This window comes from Oryzias latipes, chromosome 17, assembly GCF_002234675.1.
Source record: "Oryzias latipes chromosome 17, ASM223467v1".
Taxonomy (NCBI): domain Eukaryota; kingdom Metazoa; phylum Chordata; class Actinopteri; order Beloniformes; family Adrianichthyidae; genus Oryzias; species Oryzias latipes.
Window position 1 is genome coordinate 15,622,585 of NC_019875.2, and position 18,597 is coordinate 15,641,181.

Genomic DNA, 18,597 nt, shown 5'->3' on the forward strand with positions numbered 1-18,597 from the left:
AAATGACTTTTGTATTATAACAATTCACACGTCAACTTTGTTTGTAAATTTCCTTTAATACAAAATAAAAGCATGCTTCATTGTGGTTTGGCATCCTCAGAAAGTTGACACTATTCAGTGTCTTCATATTAATGTCTGAAATTCAAATTTTATTTCTTTCTTTATTTTAAAGAGAAACAGAAAACCTTTCAAAACAAGGCAGAAAAAAACTTAAAAAAAATCAGTATATAAAGATAATATTTGACAGTACTGTTTGAGTTTTAATTTTTTTTAAGCTGCATGATCATTTTAATTTACAGAGAATTAAATAACAATTGTCCTTAATATTCTTTCTTGATTCCTGTGTTATAAAGAGAAACACATAAGACAGACACAAGCTGGTAGACAGGTGAGAATCACTTTCTTTGTAACTCCACACTCTCAGTATCATAGTTCATGTACCTCTGTATTCCTGGAAATTTCCTTTTAAATTGGAAAACTTTAAAACAAAGATTGCTTAAATTGTATTGATAAAATCATAAAAATGTGACATCATCCTGAGACTCCACCCAACACCACTGAGTATCATAGCCTGGTAGGACATTTTCAGCAATAGCGGAGCTCTCCTTGTGACCTTTGGTATGACCCTCTGTGAGTGTTTCCACTGTTGAATTGACTGGGTTTTTGGCTCCTGATTGTTGACTTGGACCAAATAAATCTGCTTTTAGCTCTTTCCGTGTTCTGCTTGACCTCTGCAGAGCTCTTCTGATTGTCTCTGCATTACCTTTAATCTTTTTTGGCTCCCCTGCCCAAAGGTTGGGTTGAGCCAAACAGTTTGAATGTGTAACTGATGACGGATCGGGACGTCCAAATGCAGAATGAGTGACTGTAGATTTAGGGGCAGGTAGACTTGAAGGTCTTATGTCCATTGTGCTGAGCTCCAAGTGGTTTGGATCAGCACTCTTGGCGTGTGGTGGATCAGCTGGTTTCTCGCTCCAGGTTTTAAACAAATCCTCGGGGAACAAGGCACTGTCTCTGTGGAACAACCAAACCAAGTGTTCAACCACATGAATCAAGAACGTTGGGATGGAGAAATTTCACAACACTGTGGAATTAAAGTCCCACTACAATCATCTTTTGACGGGTGCAAGAAAAATGGCAAACAATGTTGGAGCCATCCAGGCGTAACGTTTTGAGCCAGATTCTGTCATACGAGGAAAACAAAGACGTACATGGATCTATTTGTCTGCAAGTGGATGCATCAGAACGGAGCGAAGCAGGGACCCTGTGACTTGCTGTTGTAGCTTCTACGTCACATCTAAAATTATTTTGAAACAGCATTTTTGTTGGGTTTGCTCCTGATTCTCAACGATTTGAATAAAGTAATGCTCAGAAATTCAAAGTTAAGCTTAATTTTCTGTACATACGTATGTCCTCCGATATTAGAAAAATGTACATGTTAAAAACACCAAAAACACCATTTTCCTCTTCAAATGTGTGAGATAGAGGGATGGATTGGCATGAAACTTCTGTTTGCTGAAGAAAAGCCAATGTAACATGCATTTTAGCTCCTAAATTACCAACATTTAGCATCTACTTGAAAGCAAAAACATGTTTTTTTTTTCATTGCAGAAAACAAATTTAGATGTCAAGGGGTTAAAAATTTTTAGGTAAAATTCAGTTTAATGCTCAAGAATAGTTGAAAACCCTCCTTTTAGCCCAATTTGTTCTGTAAAAACTGAACATATTAGTGCATTTGCTTCTCTTGCTTCTTTTTCTTTTTCTGTAGAACGAATAAGAAATATATTTCTAGACTTCCAGAAGTTTTTCTTTGGATTGTAGCTGCCAATTTACTTGTTTTAATGGAGTTCTTGATCCTGACCTCCAACGCCTGTTGACGCAAATATGCATCAAACCACTTTGTCTCAACAAAGTTAGCGTATCTACTTGAAAGCAAAAACGTAAGTGACCTTTTTTTTCATAGCTATAATAAATACAGGTGTCAAAGGATTAAATTAATTCAAATGGATTGGTTTTAAAATTGGTTTTAACCTCTAGGTAGCTCTGTGTTATCTGGACTGAACACTAAAATAACAGAGACTTCCACCAAACCTATTTTTGGTGAAGTTCATCACTGCACACCTGAAACAATCGCTTAAGGGAGACATGGAGAACCCGTGCTCCTCCACCGTTGCCAGGCTGCTCAGGCTTCCTGTGAGGCTGCTGCGACGACTGGTTGAGGTGCCCCTCTCCTCCATGAGCCAGCGCATGGCCTCGATGCCCTCGTGGACCGCCACCAACTGCTTCAGGATCTTCACATCGGTTGAGCGGAGCCACCTCTGCATGGACAAACAGAAGGGCTGATGAGCTACAGGCACGTTGGGAGTGTGTATAGCTTTAAACTAAAATAATGGGGGAAATTCCACCCATCCATCCATTTTCTTAAGCCACTTTATCCCTTTTGGTGTCACGGGGGTTGCCGGTGCCTGTCCCTGTTGGGGGAAGGCGGGGTACACCCTGGACAGGTCGCCAGCCTGTCGCAGGGATCGCAATCACGTGCACACACACACACACGCACACACCCACACGCACACACACACACACACACACACACACACACACACACACACACACACACACAGACATTTCGAACCAGGGCCTTCACGCTGTGTGATGAGAGCGCTAATCAGTGTACCACCGTGCAGCCCGAAAATGACATTATATAGCAAAATAAAATACAAATGTTATTTATATGTGGTTTACTAAAACCTACTTTTTGCTATTATAACCTTGTTATTATGTGAGAATAAAAGAGAAAGGAACGGAACAAGAAAACAGATGATGGGTGTGATCTAATAAGTGACAGTATATGTCATCAGAGATATAAGAACAGGTTAAGTGGCTCAGAAAGGTGCTCTGTGGGTTTGACATTTGAGCACAAACACAGCAATGTTGGCGTCAACTGGTTCAGCAAGCCATGGCAACTCGAAAGTGTCCACAGGTGGGGTAACTGCATCACACAAAGGCATTCTTATGTCAAAGAAATGAAAAGCAAAAGAGGATTTCTTTACCAGCTCTTGTTTTAAGTTGGTTATTTTCTCAGTTAAGTCGTGGCAGAGGGTTGAGTCGCTTCCTTTGGCCAAATGGTCAGATCTCCATCCCTGCTCGCAGTCTTCCCTCATCCAAACCAGGAGACTGTCGGGTGTTTTCCTTCCAATCTTGTTCTCCAACTCGTTCAAATCTGGAAAGGAGTCGCTGTGGATTTCTTCCGCCATGCTTAGCAAAGTGAGTCCGTGTGCGTAAAATGTGCGTAAAAAGCTAAAACCCTTGCCTCGAACAGAAAAAAATCCAATCAAATTACATGGCAAAATCACCAATATCCTCAGGTTGTATTAAAAAAAAAACTCCATAATTAGACACGAGGAAGAAAAAACATTCCAAGAAAAAGCTAGAAACGTGGATGTAATGGTTTTGCTTCTGCTGCCGCCGTTCACGCAGCGCGCACTGATGGTATGCAGCCCAAACATGATGCTGGAAAGTGGAAGTCCTCTCTGTGAAGTTCACAAACAATGGTGGGAGTTACAGAGGAGGTCACATGGGAGGCTGCGGGAAGCACCTGCTCTCAGCGAGCTGCTGATGTAAGCGCGCACGGCGCATGACACTGGCGCGCATGGACCTCCTGTTTGCCCAAAAGGAGAGCGCATGCACCGGTAGGTCTCAGGTCGGTTCGGTTTCAGATGGAGCAACAGTAACAGAAAATATATGTTTAATACGTTTCAAATAAAATACAAATTTAAAGGATGACTCATTTTTAGGAGTAATCATTGAAGAAAATATTAAAGTGAAACAAATTTAAAAATAAAATCCAGTCATTGAAAATCTGCTTTGATTACACTCAACCTATAAGAGTGAATAAAAATATCCATCAAAATAAGCTTGAGCATTACAGAAATCTGATTGGACGGCATCCTTATCCTGTGATTTGCTGCTCATGTCACATTCCATCCTTATCTTCAGAAACCAACATATGTTTATCTTTCTGAGCTTCTTTAGGAACATCTGGTTAACACTTCGATATAAGAGCAAGGCAGCAAATCCTCCACAGCCCTCGGATTTGAGCCAAACGATGAAGCTGATTATCATGCTGAAGAGGTGGTTTAAAAACAGGAAATGCAGACAAATGTCTAGGTCCCAATCCTGAAGTAAGTCCCATTTCTGAAACCCAACAGTTTGGAAAAACACATTTACTTATATTTTTTCTGCCATTAAGCCATTAATTTTATACATATAGAGTTTAAATACAACTGAATTTTAACAGGGTTAAATTTATCTACAACTAACAAATTTGCTTTTTTTGCCTGCAATATAAATTCTTTTCAAAATAAAATTAACCCTGGTCTAAACAACGGTTTTCAATAGTGCTTTGATTACATTCGTTTTTACACTTCAATTTTCTCTAGTGATCCTTTTTTTTACTGTATTTTTTGTGTTACTATTCAGAGGTCTGTAATGAAATATCACATTTGTGGTTTTTGCAATTTTTCCGAAAACAAAAATAAGCAGCTAAAATCTTTTTTTTTTTAATGATCGACTTTTTATTCAATTATATTCCCAGGAGACGCGATGAGCTTACTGCCTAACGATGTAACAGCAAGATGGCCCAAGTCTGGTTATCCCTGTGCCGGTCCCCAGCTCGGATAAAATACTGGGTTGTGTCAAGAAGATCATCCGATGTAAAAATCTCTACTAAACCAAATGTGTGACTTAGTGGAAGCTGATTGGCTGTGGCGACCCCTGAAGGTATATGCTGAAAGATGAACAACAGCAGGTGAATGACCCCAGATATCCTGTATATAAGTGGTCCATGCAGACCTTAAGGGCTCCACTTGATGCCGGTTTTAACCTTCACCATTGAAAGAAATCCAATATTACCCAAAACACAGTGATTTAACACCAATCAATATTTTTACCTCTGTTTATAAATTGAAACTAAGTCATTTATTTCACTGTTTTTAAAAAGAAAAAAAAACAGGTCTGACTAGGATGTTGCCATCTGCCACATGCTTCAAATAGATGATTTATTTTTATTTTCTGTTATCTTGGCCCACATTAATGTGTGTCAGAACCAGAGCTATACTTGTGGGAGTTTCCTGCTTTCTCCCAGCTGATGTCAGTGTGACTGTAATGCAGCAGTTCAGACCTGTGTTGTCTTTATCATTAAAACTAATCATTAAAAAGGAATGTTAAGCAATGTTCGGGAATCACTAAACACATCATGAAGCAGCAAATTGACTCATATGGGATAATTATAGAAACAAATTTATCTATGTGACTTTATAAGAAAATGAACTCAAATTATTTTCTAATTATGAAAGGAGAAGTATGCTGATTGGTGAAGAACGGTCTTGGTAAGACAAAAAAAGACCAAATTTAATGTCAAGGTCAGGGTTAAGTTTATTAACAGCTGTGGTTTCTTTGTGACTAGAAGTTAGCTATTAGACTGGCAGGTAAACACTGTAAAAAACTAGAGCTAAATACAGCCAGGATGAGTGCAGATGGCTTTCAGGGGTGTCAGTTGTCCTTCACATCTGTGGGGACAAAACAGAAAGCAACAGAAAGAGGTCAGCAGTAGCAGAAATGCCCAGAGGAGGGCGACAGAGAGTCAGGGATCAGCCCTGCCATGAAACATCATTCATCTTTACTCTAACTTGAGTTAGTTCATAATGAAAATCCAGTACTTTTTGACTCAGATGACTTTTCATCTTTACAGATATTGAACTTTGACCTGTCCTCCAATGAGACACAATTACAAGATTCTTTTCTGTATTAAATCTGGCTCAGTTTAAGTTTTAAAACATCAGGTCTTGATATTTAGGATAGAAACATTGAACAGTAACTACTGTGAGTACTGTTTTACTTATAAAAACATTTTCCAGGTTGATCAGTTTTACTTGATTTTGGCAAAAATGTCTCATTTTGAAAGACAAAACTTTCTGGAAGAGGTATTTCTTTTTGCCAAACGGAAAATGAGACTTTTTTCCCCCAGAAAGAAAATATCTGTTACTCTCATAAGGTTCTGATACGCAGTCTTAAAAGCATACAGTAGGTATATCTTTTTAAGTGATAATTCCCTTTTATTTTGTCCTGCTTTTAACCCTTGTGCTATCCTAGGCACTTTAACGTTGGGAGTTGGGTCATCTAGACCCACTAGACAGTGTTCTGAACCTTTTTTCTTCAATGATTTGTGATCTTCACTGGTGTCCATGGATGACATGAAATCTTTCCACCTTTATAATGTTAGGGAGAACACGTCAATGTAAGGGTGGGATCATCTCAGATAGCACAAGGGTTAAATCCTCTGATCATTTCGGATGAGCTAAAGCTGTTTCATTTTTGTTTCTTTTGTTTCTGTTTTGACTTCTCCATCATCCCTGGTAGTCCATCTATGTGAGTAAAATTTCTTTTTGTAGCTTATAAATCTAAGCATTTCATACATTCTAATGTGACATTGTTTAACAGACCTTTAAAGGATCATCTTCATGCCACCTGAACTTGCGCAAACCAAATATAAGCATGCAAAGTGGTGCTCAGGATTACAGGAACATCCCTATTTGAGGCATTCAGTCTATATTCATCTGACATTACTGTTTTGCACATGCAGACAATTTTTCCTCCATTCATAGAACTTTTATCTGTTCAAAATGTTCACAAATATTAAATGTAAATATGAGCCACAGTCAAATGCATCCCTGCTGGTAGATGTTTCTCAGTCAATGACTTCTAAATTTCATAATAAGTTATTATTGCTCTGCTGCTCCCAAAGCTGAGGAGTACACAGTTTGTTTTGCAGGTTTAATTTATACCGAAACACCGTAAGATCTATATTTGAAGGCCTTTCAAGCACAGTGGATGCTGTAGAAGCGTGAATTTTTAAAAGCAACCTGTAGGTGGAAGCAGACACCCAGCGTTTGAAGTATGTGGAAAATAATTTCCTGTGTATCTGACGCATCTACCCTGGCTCTTTACCTCCTGAGATGATGTTCATTAGGCTTGTTTTTATGGCGAATTAGCTCAAGCTTCACCAAGGAGGCCTTCTCGCTGCTCTCATCGCTGAAACAACTCAACTCAACACCCTGAGGTCACCTTCTGACTTCAGACAACCCCAGTAATGGGTTTTTCTGCAAATAGGGGAGTCTGTTGCTCTTTTGGACAAAAAAAAAAAAGACTGTTATCTGATGTTAAAACTTTCTATGACTTCATTTGGGAATTTGTCGTCCTTGACAGAGCATTCCTGGGAATGAAAAAGGCAAGCGGGAGGCCAGAGGAAGAGCGGCCAAATAATCAGGTTACGTGATGGGTGGGGTGGCATGTAAAATATCCCCGCCGTTGTGAGGCCGACCCTGAGGTCAGCGTTGCCTGGAAGCGGAGGGCCGTCATAAAAAAAAAGGCTACACACTGAAGGAATTATGTTTTGTTTTATGAGTCAGCCTGCGTGACTTCCAGTTTTAGGGAAATCATAAACTTCTGCAAAACATAAAAAGTGGCCAAAGTGGGGATATCAATGAGAGGCCACTAACTCAGGCAGATAAGGTTTTTACTGCATCTGGATTTGCAATGAAATGAGATTTATTGCAGATCATAAAGAGGAATGTGGAAATCTTTGTATTATTTATTTCACCTGAAACACCTGAAACCTGACGACTGAGGCATGAGAAAAGCAGACCGTGACTCCATGCTAGATGTATTTCAACATCCTCATAGCTCAGTTACTCTGCAAGTCAACCGTTACGTTATAGAGGCGCGGGTCAGGAAAACAAATGAGGTCACAGGGACAGGAAATGATGGCTTTTTGAATTTTAATGGAAGCTGTTTCTTGGAATTTTGCTGCACAGAAAGGTCAGAAATCAGTGTATTTGCTCAATCTGTAGACAGATGTCATGTGTTCTGGGAAAAAAGGAACTTACAACAGGGAAGAAACAGGATTTAAAGTCTGTCTGTGCTGTACAAGGATCACATTTTTAACCCCAAAAAACTCTGTTTTTTTTCCGCAAAAATTCTTATTAATACTCCTGTCCACAATGCACGTAAGTTGAAAAAGAGTGCAAAAAAATTGACAATTTTTGTGTCGAACAAAAAAAAAATTAATCACCAGGAGCACTGCTAAAACTTCTAGGGACTCAGGGCACAATTACTGGGGGGGGGGCCCTTCCAGCATTCACCCCCGCCATTTTAAGGAAAAAAAATATCTTCTAAAAAAATTTTGTACAAATAAATAATGACTTTTTTTTAAGATAAAGTTGTTCTTAGACTATTTCTAATTCCTAAAATCTCATAATGATCGACATATTGGTCTGACCTTTTATGGATTTATTGTAAATGCAGAACATTTAGCAGCACCAAAATGAGCAAAATGGGAAAAAAAGAGCATAAAACGGAATTTAACCCTCCCCCGCCTACAGTTAGTACTCTCCTTTGGTAAAATGCTTTGTTGACGTTTCGCCAAAGTCTCAACACTCCATTTTAAGTGTAAAGCTACATTCCTACCACCCTCTGCAACACAAGTTTGAACAACCATTTTCAATGAAAAGTCTATGTAAATGAGTGCAAGTGTGCATTTCGGATTCCACGATCACCACGATAATCTTGTTTCTTCGACTGTTTTTGGGCTCTACGTACAAATCGATGGCGTCCCCTTCAATTCATAACCAATGAAATTCTATGACACCAAGCCCTTAATATAACGGAAAAGAGCTGCTATCCTAGGCACTTTTACATTGGGAGTTGGGTCCTCTAGACCCACTAGACAGTGCGCTGAACCTTCTTTCTTCAATGATTTGTGATCTTCACTTGTGTCCATGGATTACATGAAATCTTTCCACCTTTATCCACCTTTGTCATGGTAGGGAGAACACGTCAATGTAAGGGTGAGGTCTAAGATAGCAAACGGGTAAATCCGTACGTAGACATCTTGCTTTGTTCAATTTAACACATTTATTGTAAGTGAAGTAAAGATACGTTTTAAAAAATTGTAACTTTAGGTAAAAATCTGTAAAAAAAAAAATTGTACAATGAATTAACATTAACCTGCTTCTTTCATTAGACTTTTTTCTGACCTCCTCATTAACAATGACCTAGTTTTTCATATTTGTCTTTATTCAGACAGTAAAACCTGATGCTGAACGTATCATAAAAAGTTTATTTTTCTGTGTGTAGCCAAACTTTCAAAGCAAAAAGGTATTCATTAAGTCCCTTTTCTTGTGAAGTTCTTGTGCGGCAATCATTTTGTGCATCTGTTTCTATTTAGAGACCTACAGGGTGAATAAATGAAGGCGAAAAAAGCAGCCCAGCTCACATGTATAGAGAGGCCCATTTACATCCTGCCATTGTGTTTTGTTTATTCAAAGAATAACATAAAGTGCGGAGCTCGGAATTAAGGAGACTCATAAATACAGCGTTTATTGTGTGTGAGAGGCATGCCAAGAAAGTCGAGAATATACACTTCTTATACACCAATGCTCCCAACTGCAGTGTCAAATGGAGGCAAAACATGCCAAAAGTGTAGATCCAGTCAGATTTTTTGCACAAATGGACCAGACCGCTCACGTTGACTGACTGCAGGATCATCAGGGGAGTCCCGACGCATCAATCTTTGTTGTTTAAACAGCACCAAAGAGGCTGAGCTGCGCCTCGTCCAATGCTTTGTAGGAAAACCCAATGGAGTCAGAGGCCACACGGGCCAGTAGTTTCTAAGGACATTAACATTCCTGAATAAATAACCCCAGGGAATGTTATTGTGGAGACGTTAAACAGGATTTTCCTCCCAAGAGCTCAGGAGAAAGGCCAGGCATCACTCCGGCATCTCTGTTTGCCTGGAGGAAGGAGGAGTCCAAGAAGTCTGTGCCAAACAGAGATTTTGAAAGCTTTCCTAGGAAGAAAACGCCTAAACCTCTAGATGCAAGTCGCAACTGATGCTTCTTTTCACTCTTTCTCACTGCTTTTCCCATTACAGTTTAAATTTGAAAGGAAACAGTAAAACGTTGTTGCCCAGAATGTAAGAGCTGTAATCAGTACAGTCCACAAATTTGTTTTTTAACGTTTTATGTTTGAAAAGTGAAGGATTTATCAATTCAGTTCAATTTTTCTCCCTCAACAGTGCTGTCCAAATGCTTTTGCAAAGCACAGTTTAGGTCTATCCAGTTTAGGTCTATCCAGGGCAACCCAGCTGTTTTTTTAACCCATGACAATTCATTTTAAACTTTCTTTAAAAATAAAAATTGTTTGAATATTGTTTATCAAAAAGTCTTGTCAAAAATTATCTGCTTTTCACATTTAAAGTTCATGTTAAATGACAAATTAATGCCTTGAAAAGTTAATTAATTTTATTCACTATTATGTTTCCTGTCCAGAAAAACCTATGGGGGACATCAGATTGACCCCAGGTTCTAATTACACTGAAAACCAAATGAACAACTAAAAGAAATTAGGCAGTGACCTCATCCAGCTACATTTAGGACAGCCAATGCCCAAAAGAAAAACATCTGTAAAAAGGAGCAGAACCAAGTGCAGACCTCCTGTTTGAAGCCAACCAGGAAAGTAGTTTGGAAAAACCATTTTTGATCTTTTCCAAATGACATCTGTGAAGTGGGTGAGTTTTATTTCAAATCAAACAGTTTTTGACAAGTCATTTCATTAGTGCATAGCTGCAGGTGTTTCCTTTTTTTGTGTGAGTGACAGGTGGACTCAACAAAACACAGTCCCGCCCAATTGCCCATTTCCCTCCACTTCACTCAGAATTCTTTGGGTGACATCAAAGAATATTGGCCAAAAAATTCCTGATCTTGCAGATGAATAAAAAAATATTATAAAAACATCAACCAGATAAACCTGTGAAACTTTCAAAGCAAAGGCTCTGAAAGTAGAGTGGAACCCATTTAGGATGTAAAACAAAAAGAACCTGCCTGACATTTAAGTTTGTGTCCCAAAGGTTTCTGATTGTGTGACATTTTGTATCACTGCCTTTTTTGTGTACAGATAATTCAGGCCTTATTGTTTTAAAAACATTCAAATAATACTGCTATATACGAAGCCCTGGACATACCATTGAAAAAATGAATATATTGTTCCCTAAAATTAACATTTTTACCATTTTTTTGCGCCAAAAATAGCTATTTCTTATCATTTTGTGCTAACTTGTACGTGCCCAAAATGCTGACTTGTGCGCGCTACAAATGCTGACTTGTGCGTGCACAAAATGCTAACTTGTGCACTCAAAATGTTAACCTGTTTGTGCACAAAATGCTAACTTGTGTGCGCAATATTATGGAGCCCTGGACATAAAATAAATAAAGAAATAAAGCAATTGTTCCCTCAAATTTGAATTTTGTGCGTGCTAAAAGCTAGTTTGCGCAAACAATTTCTTATCTTTTTTAATGTCATGTCCAGGGTTCCATAGAAACATGACAAAGCCCATGGAAAAGCAAAACGGTGACAAAGCAGTTGAGATGACGATGAAGTGATGGAAACAGACACATAAATACACTAAGGGCAGTTAAGTAAATGCAGACATCTGCGGATGATAAACATTAACCTGGTGTAACTGACAGAGGAAAACTCAAAACAAAATGTGTCAACTCAAAACTGAGGAAGTGTGATTAAATATCCAAACCAATGTGTTCAGTCCCCACCCCTTACAAAAAGGGCAGATTCCAGATGCCCTGACAGAATGCGTCACTTGAGTGGAGGGGACCTGGAGGGGCAACAAAACAAAAGTAAATCCAGAAAACTGCTCAGGTTCCTGCAGCCAAATGGCAGTGAAGAGTTATGGTGAACCCTCCTCAGGAACAGTCAGAGGGAGAGCTAGTCCAGAAGATTTTTTCCACGGACTAGAATCATGAAGGGGAGCAGTCCAGGTGAGCATCTTCAGGACAGGGGAAGGACTGGCAACCACCCATGGGAGCAGGACACATGACGCAAATTTGTGGCTTTCCACAACCATTCCATGTATGTCTAATGGACTTTCATAAACATACCACTGATGTATAACTTTTATATTGCGTACACGGCGCACATTTCACATTCAAATGACCTAATTGACGCATGAATCACTAAGGCACTGCATGTAAACAGTGCAATAATCACACACGGTTCATGTTCTACGTTGATTTACGTGTTTTTTGTTCTTTTGTGATTTTAACGTGGTTCATTTGTGAAAAATCTGTGACAATTTTACGTAAAAACCACAACTTTTTCACTTTTTCCACTTATAATCATGTATGACCAATTTTCCTCCCTGTGATATGCGCTAAATGAACGTAGTGGCTGTGTGACACGGCATTCAGGAAATGTCACTAAAAATCTCAACCAAAGTGTAAGATCCTCACAGGGACTACAAAACCACAGGAAATGAGAAATAATACCTATGTGAAATAATTTTTTTGTAAAGGATAGCGCTGACAGTTTAAACTTTTGTTCAAAAACTTTTTACAAACAATTTCTAACCTTGGTTTATATGATGAAAAACACTCTAAGGTCGTTCATGTTGAACCAACACTTGCTATCTGCTGAAGGTCATTATGAGGATGCAGTGATGAGTAGCATGTTGGTGACATAATGGTTATAAGCTTGGTCCTCTCAGATGCTGAGCTGTATGTGGTAGATGAAGATGAAGATGAAGATGAGGAGTCAATGTGGTGCCGGTACATGGCTGCCAGAGCCAGGTGAGCATATGGTGATCATCATTACTTGATAGCCATGTTGGATGAGGTCAACGTTTGTGTTTAGTCAGCAGTATATTTGTCAGGGCTCTTTTCCCAGGGGGCTCCTTAAGACACACGTGGAAGCAATTTATTCGGATACCATCGGAGAGAAAAAATATGAGGAAAAAAAAAGCTTGGGGAGTTAAGATTTTGGAAATGGTTGGGGGATTGGCTTTCAGGGGAACAAGGATTCAGAATTTATACACTTTTAGAGCAGCAGGCCACTGCTCAAGTTGTTCCTTTTTTACTGGAAAATTAAAAAAAAAAAGAAGCAGGGGGAAATCCCACAGTAACTTTTTGCTTTACGTCATCTCCTAGCTTGTTCGAGTTGAGACATCATTGCAGCTAAGAGGACTCATGAAATTGCCAGATTTGATGGAATAGAAGCAATTTAAAACCTATTCCTGTCACTGTTGTGTAATGGTAATGCATGAAATTGGCAACTTTGCATGAATTTCCTATATATTTCCATTCAAGTCAAAGCTTCTGTTTATACGTATCAGCTTAACAGACCCAAAGGTTTTTGTTTCAAAGAGAATTGTTTCAAGTTAAAATTTCCATATAAGTTTCACCCAACAGGAATATAGCGGGTTAAGAAAACGGATGGATGTGTGGATAAAAGTTTCACAAATTCTTTTTGTACCAATCACATGTTCACAGAAAACAGAGATGGTTAATAAATATGGTAACTGTTTAGACATTTTAAGTTCTTCCTGTTGTTTTCACTTTTTTTATTTAAAGAAAGAAACAAAAAACAGTTTTTAATGGCAAGTTTTTAACTATGAAACACCACTGCAAAAACGGAATCTTGAGACAGTAAAGAGAGTGTTGTTTCAAGAAAAACTGTCTGATTTTCGCCTAGCAAGAAACATAATCTTATCAATAAGGTTTTTTTTTTCTATCAGAAAAATAATCTTAGTTTGAATTAACATGTCTAAGGATATTTTCGAATTCCCACCCTAAGCCCTAACTACTAAAAAATGATATAGCGTGCTATTATGTAGTGCCCTGGATTTTAAAAGCTATTCGGACACCATGCTCACTATTTTATTTTTAAAAAGGTGAATATGACATCATCGATTTCCAGAAGTGAAAATCTCATTGACATGAGTGTTTTGCGACGACTGAATGTTGATGGTTTATTTAAAAAATACATTTAAATACACTTTTTGGCAAAAATTGTTCATCCAAATGCAATTCAATTCAATTCAATTTTATTTATGTAGCCCAATATTACAACAAAAGTTGTCTCAATGGGTTTCATACCCGTATTTAGACAGGACTACAAAAATGCTGAGTGCACTATGTAGTGCACTCTCGAAGGCCCAAAGCGCTTTACAGTCACAGACCCATTCACCCATTCACACACATTAACAACACTGGCACCAACCTTCCACCAGAGGCAAGGTGGGGTGCAGTCTCTTACCCACTTGTCCTTGGGCAAGTGTCTTAGACACATGGGCGGGCAAGGTGGGAATCAAACCTGCAATCTTCTGATCAGAGATCAATCGCCCAACTACTGCTCCACGGCACCCGGATGAAGATGATTAAAAAACATAATAAAGGAATAAAAAAAACCCCTGTTTTTAAAATGTCACAATTTTTTAACGCCTTTAATAATCCTTTTAATAAGTTTCTACAAAGGTGGGAAAAAAAGGAAGTTTGTTTTGATGGAAATTGACAAGGATGATGTAATCTGTATGGAATAGTTAAACAACAACTCTTGCAGAACAAAAATCCCCCTAAATAAAACATCACAGGTAACAATTTTCTGGCTCATTTGAAGCCTTTTTTTTCACCTCTGGCATGAGCTTCACTCCCTTTAGTGATTCCTTCCATCGCTGCAGGTCAACCTGACATGGGGCAAAGCTTTTCCTGGCACTGAAAACCATAAAGACATTTAGACGTGGGTTGCTGTTTCTGTAAATTTATCCAAGACTGCATGTGTGTGTTTTTTAAAATAATTTCTTAAGTGCTCATTTTGACATTGATTCGTTTGAGTTTTGCTAAATTAATTTCTAACTTGTTTTCTAATAATCCAAAGAGTTTAACACAGTATACACAATGTGTAACATACATTTGGTTTACATGTGAATTTAAGAATCTAAGTATTGATACAAAGGTCCGTATTTTGTTGTATTTTTTATTTGTTGTAAAAACCATATTGATGAAAAGCTCTATACATTGAGACAATGGTCACGTATCCCAAAAAACCACAGTGTGGCGACCTACAGTAAATGCAAGTCTTCAGCTAAATCGACGGGTGGCTGCCCATAAATCTATGAGACAGTTGCAGCGGCCACGGAGGGTTTAAAAAAAGTTACATTTTACTGCAACAGGATGCACATTTGGAGGTTGCGCTTTGGCAGTCCAGCGGCAGGTGGGAAGGAGGAAGGCAGCATCACGATAACTGTTTGATGGGAGAGTCTCCAAGGTCCACCAAAAACGTCTGATGATCGATTCGCCACCCTCCAGCCAACCCCCTGCCCCTGTGCTGCCATTCCAGTGCCATTATGCGATTGTTATTGGACAGTAGCACCACGGGCACTCGGCGAGGTGGGTCCGGGGCCAGGCGATGACTGAAAGACAATCTGGCTATCCCGGCCACCGCAGGTCCAAATGGGGAGATAGCATTAATGCTGCACAAAACTCATGGCGTTGATAGCATCACGGCGACTCTGAGACCTGCGTCTTGACGAATTGCGGTTGATGTTGAGAAGAAGAAGAGAGAATAATGTGCTTGATGCATAACTCATAGAAGATCAACGTGCACAAGACGGGGGAAGAAGAACAAGAATCTGTGCTACGAATGACCAGGGCTTTTTGTAAACCCCTGGGCTACCGGGGAGCTGGCGGCCGGTGGCACTTGATTCTGACGGCCTCCATCGGGAGACATTCACCCATCGTCCAATCAGAGCTGCTGCCGGCCAGCGATCCGGCTGCTACCGCTCTGTGGCCGCTCAGGTGTCGGCTGATTTCAGAATGGCTTCATTCCCACCTGACTGACTGATGCCTGACTGCCACCGGCAGGACGTCTTGAAGCTTCGGTGGCAGTTGTGATTGTAACCGTGTTGTACTGCTAAGGTCACAAGCCTTTATACAACAAATCACAATGTGTAGCATATTTTTCATAACCTCAAGCCAAAATACAGTTCTCAGTAAACCAAAAGCTGAAAAATGTAAAGACGAATTGGCTACAACATGAAAAAAACAGCCTGTGAATCCATGAGGTCCCTCACTCTGAGCAGTAAAACCTACCAAAAAGAGTCAGCTTCCTGTCCAAACTCCTAAACACGATGTGCGTGTTTACGAAACTGTAGTTTGGCAGTAAAATCCTGCCTCCATGTCAGAAGATTGGCCTCGATGATGCTTACATTCTCCAGACAGAAAGGGAGGAAAAACAGGAACCGGAGACACAATGACAGAACCACTTTTACCTTCAGCACGGAGAGCACAAGCAAAGGAAAAAAGAGCAAGGGATTCTGGGCATGGACGCAGCTCATGACGACTACCACTTAGTGTTGAGGGTTAGGAGATTGAGGACAAAACCTGCCAAGTTTTTGTCCACAAAATTTGATTTGTAAGATTTTTTTGTTGTTGCAAAAAGCAAAGAAAAGAAAAACTTGTGAAACCTGGTACTGTTGAGGGACTACAGTCTCCTAGAAGAGCCATGGTGCTCCCCGTTTTTATTGTTAATCAACTGAAGAATTTTAAGAGAGTCTGCCATGCCTCCTCGCCGCATCCCCTCCATCTGTAAGAGTTGGGGTGAACGACCTCTACAGCTATCGGCAACAGTGTCACGCGGCGTCAGAGTCTAAACAGGCGAACTAAAGGAGGAAGAAGAGCAACATTTTGGATGAAAGAAATCATACAATGTTGTGTCTTATACCATCTGTAGCTGCCAATGGAATCAGCAAAGAAAAAAAAGAAACTTTTAACTAATACAAGGACAACGAGTTGGTATTTAAAGTGGGTATGAAACAGTTTTTTTTCCTATGGAAGCCACAACACTACGGCAGAGTTCACCCAAAGCCTTTGAAACTCTAGCTGGATAATGGATAATTACTTCACAAATAACAGGAAATAAACAGCAACCCCCCCCCCCCCCCCCCCCCCCCCCCACGAACCAGATGAGAAGGTTACCACTATTTAGGTATAAAAAGCTCGTGATGAAAAGCGCCACTTTGATTTACATCTGAAAATATTTTTTTTGTGAAAAATCTGATTGAACAGAATATTTTTTTGCCATCAAAGCCATAAAATTATGTACTTGAATGACAAAAGATGACCTTTATTTTGGAAGGCACCTCTGGCCAGGAGGACTGAATTGGACAGATGAAGGTAATTGCGTTGAGATTTGGGGATGAACAATTGAAGGAAAAGCAAGCCCCCCCACATTTTTTGATTAAATCTGCTGTTAAAGGGGTATAAAGGAGTCATAGTTGTTAGCACACACTTTGCTGTGTCATAAAACTGCTTTAGTTGACACTTTAGAGCCTCAGAGAAACAGCAAGAGATACAAATAATTTGAAGCTAATGACTGATATAAATAACATCAGGGCTTTGGATCAAAATAGAGCCAAGCTATTCTGAAAATATTGTTGGCTTTTGATGGCTAAAGTTTCAAGGCTCCCTGTAATGTTTTTACTACTGTTAAAAGTTTCACAAAGCTTGTAGAAGCCGGATTTTTGCACAGAAAATGCTAAATAGTGCCCTCCAAAATCTTAACAGCATGAATGTGAGAACAAATTGTCAATAAAAAGCACATTTGTGCACCCAAAATACTAATCAGTATGTACAAAATGTGAATTTGTGCATTTAAAATGCTAATTTATATAGACAAAATGCTTATTAGTCCATGGAAAATACAAATTTGTGCACACCAAATGCTTATTTGTTACAAAATACTAATTTGCGCTCACAAAATACTAATTTGAGAACACAAAATGCTCATTTGTGCACACAAAATGCTAAAATGTGCACACAAAATGCTCATTTGTGCGCATGCAATGCTTATTTTTGCAAAAAATGCTAATTTGTGCAAAAATATACTAATTTGTGCAAAGAAAATACTAATTTGTGAACACCCAATGCTTATTCGTGTACAATATGTTCATTTGGGCAAGAAAATACTAATTTGTGCAAAGAAAATACTAATTTGTGAACACAGAATGCTAATTTGTGCACACAAAATACTGATTTGTACAAAGAAATACTCATTTGTGAACACGCAATGCTTATTTGTGTACAAAATGCTAATAAAATGTTTGTTTTGTGGCCACAATTTTCTTAATTGTGTTAATTATGTGTGGCCACAAATAATTTGAGGTCACTTTGATTTAATTTTTTAATTAAGATTATTATCTTGGTGTACCTTTTTCTTTTTGGAGATATTTTGCTTCCAAAAACCCAGAAAGCTAGCAGATTAAACTCTAAATCAGATATGGCGTGATTTCTTGAATTTAAGAATGGTCTGATTCCAAAAAAAGCCCTCTGTAATTTTGCAAAAGGACATTAATACTGAAGCCAAAATGGACTGCTGCAAGAAATGGAAAACATCTCCAGCAGACAGCCGTAGTCTCTGCAGGGTGTAGTCTTGTTCCCAATTAGGACATTGGCAACAGTTATTAGGCTGTAGCCATAACACAGCGCTGCTGGGATACTTACCCTAATGGCGTCATATAAATAAAAACAGCATATATATTTTTTTTATCTCACTGAACTAAGCAGCTTTAATCTCTTTCTGGGCATTGTGCCCATTTTGCAGCAAAAATCAATCAGCTTAGAGCTCTTGTGAGCAGCGAGAGACAACCTGTGATTGGCTGAAGGTAAAACTGGGCAGCTGGGGCTAATTACGCAGCTT

At 39.0% G+C, this 18,597-nt stretch overlaps 1 protein-coding gene across 1 annotated transcript; it reads right to left on the reverse strand.

The window, feature by feature from the left end:
- Window positions 1-18: 18 nt before the first annotated feature.
- LOC101171696 lies at window positions 19-3,554 on the reverse strand. Its single transcript, XM_004079061.4, has 3 exons — window positions 3,051-3,554; window positions 2,122-2,318; window positions 19-1,014 (listed from the first exon to the last, which is right to left on the reverse strand). The coding sequence occupies exons 1-3, from the start codon at window positions 3,252-3,254 to the stop codon at window positions 516-518; spliced, it is 900 nt and encodes a 299-aa protein (XP_004079109.1). The 5' UTR covers window positions 3,255-3,554; the 3' UTR covers window positions 19-515.
- Window positions 3,555-18,597: the final 15,043 nt, after the last annotated feature.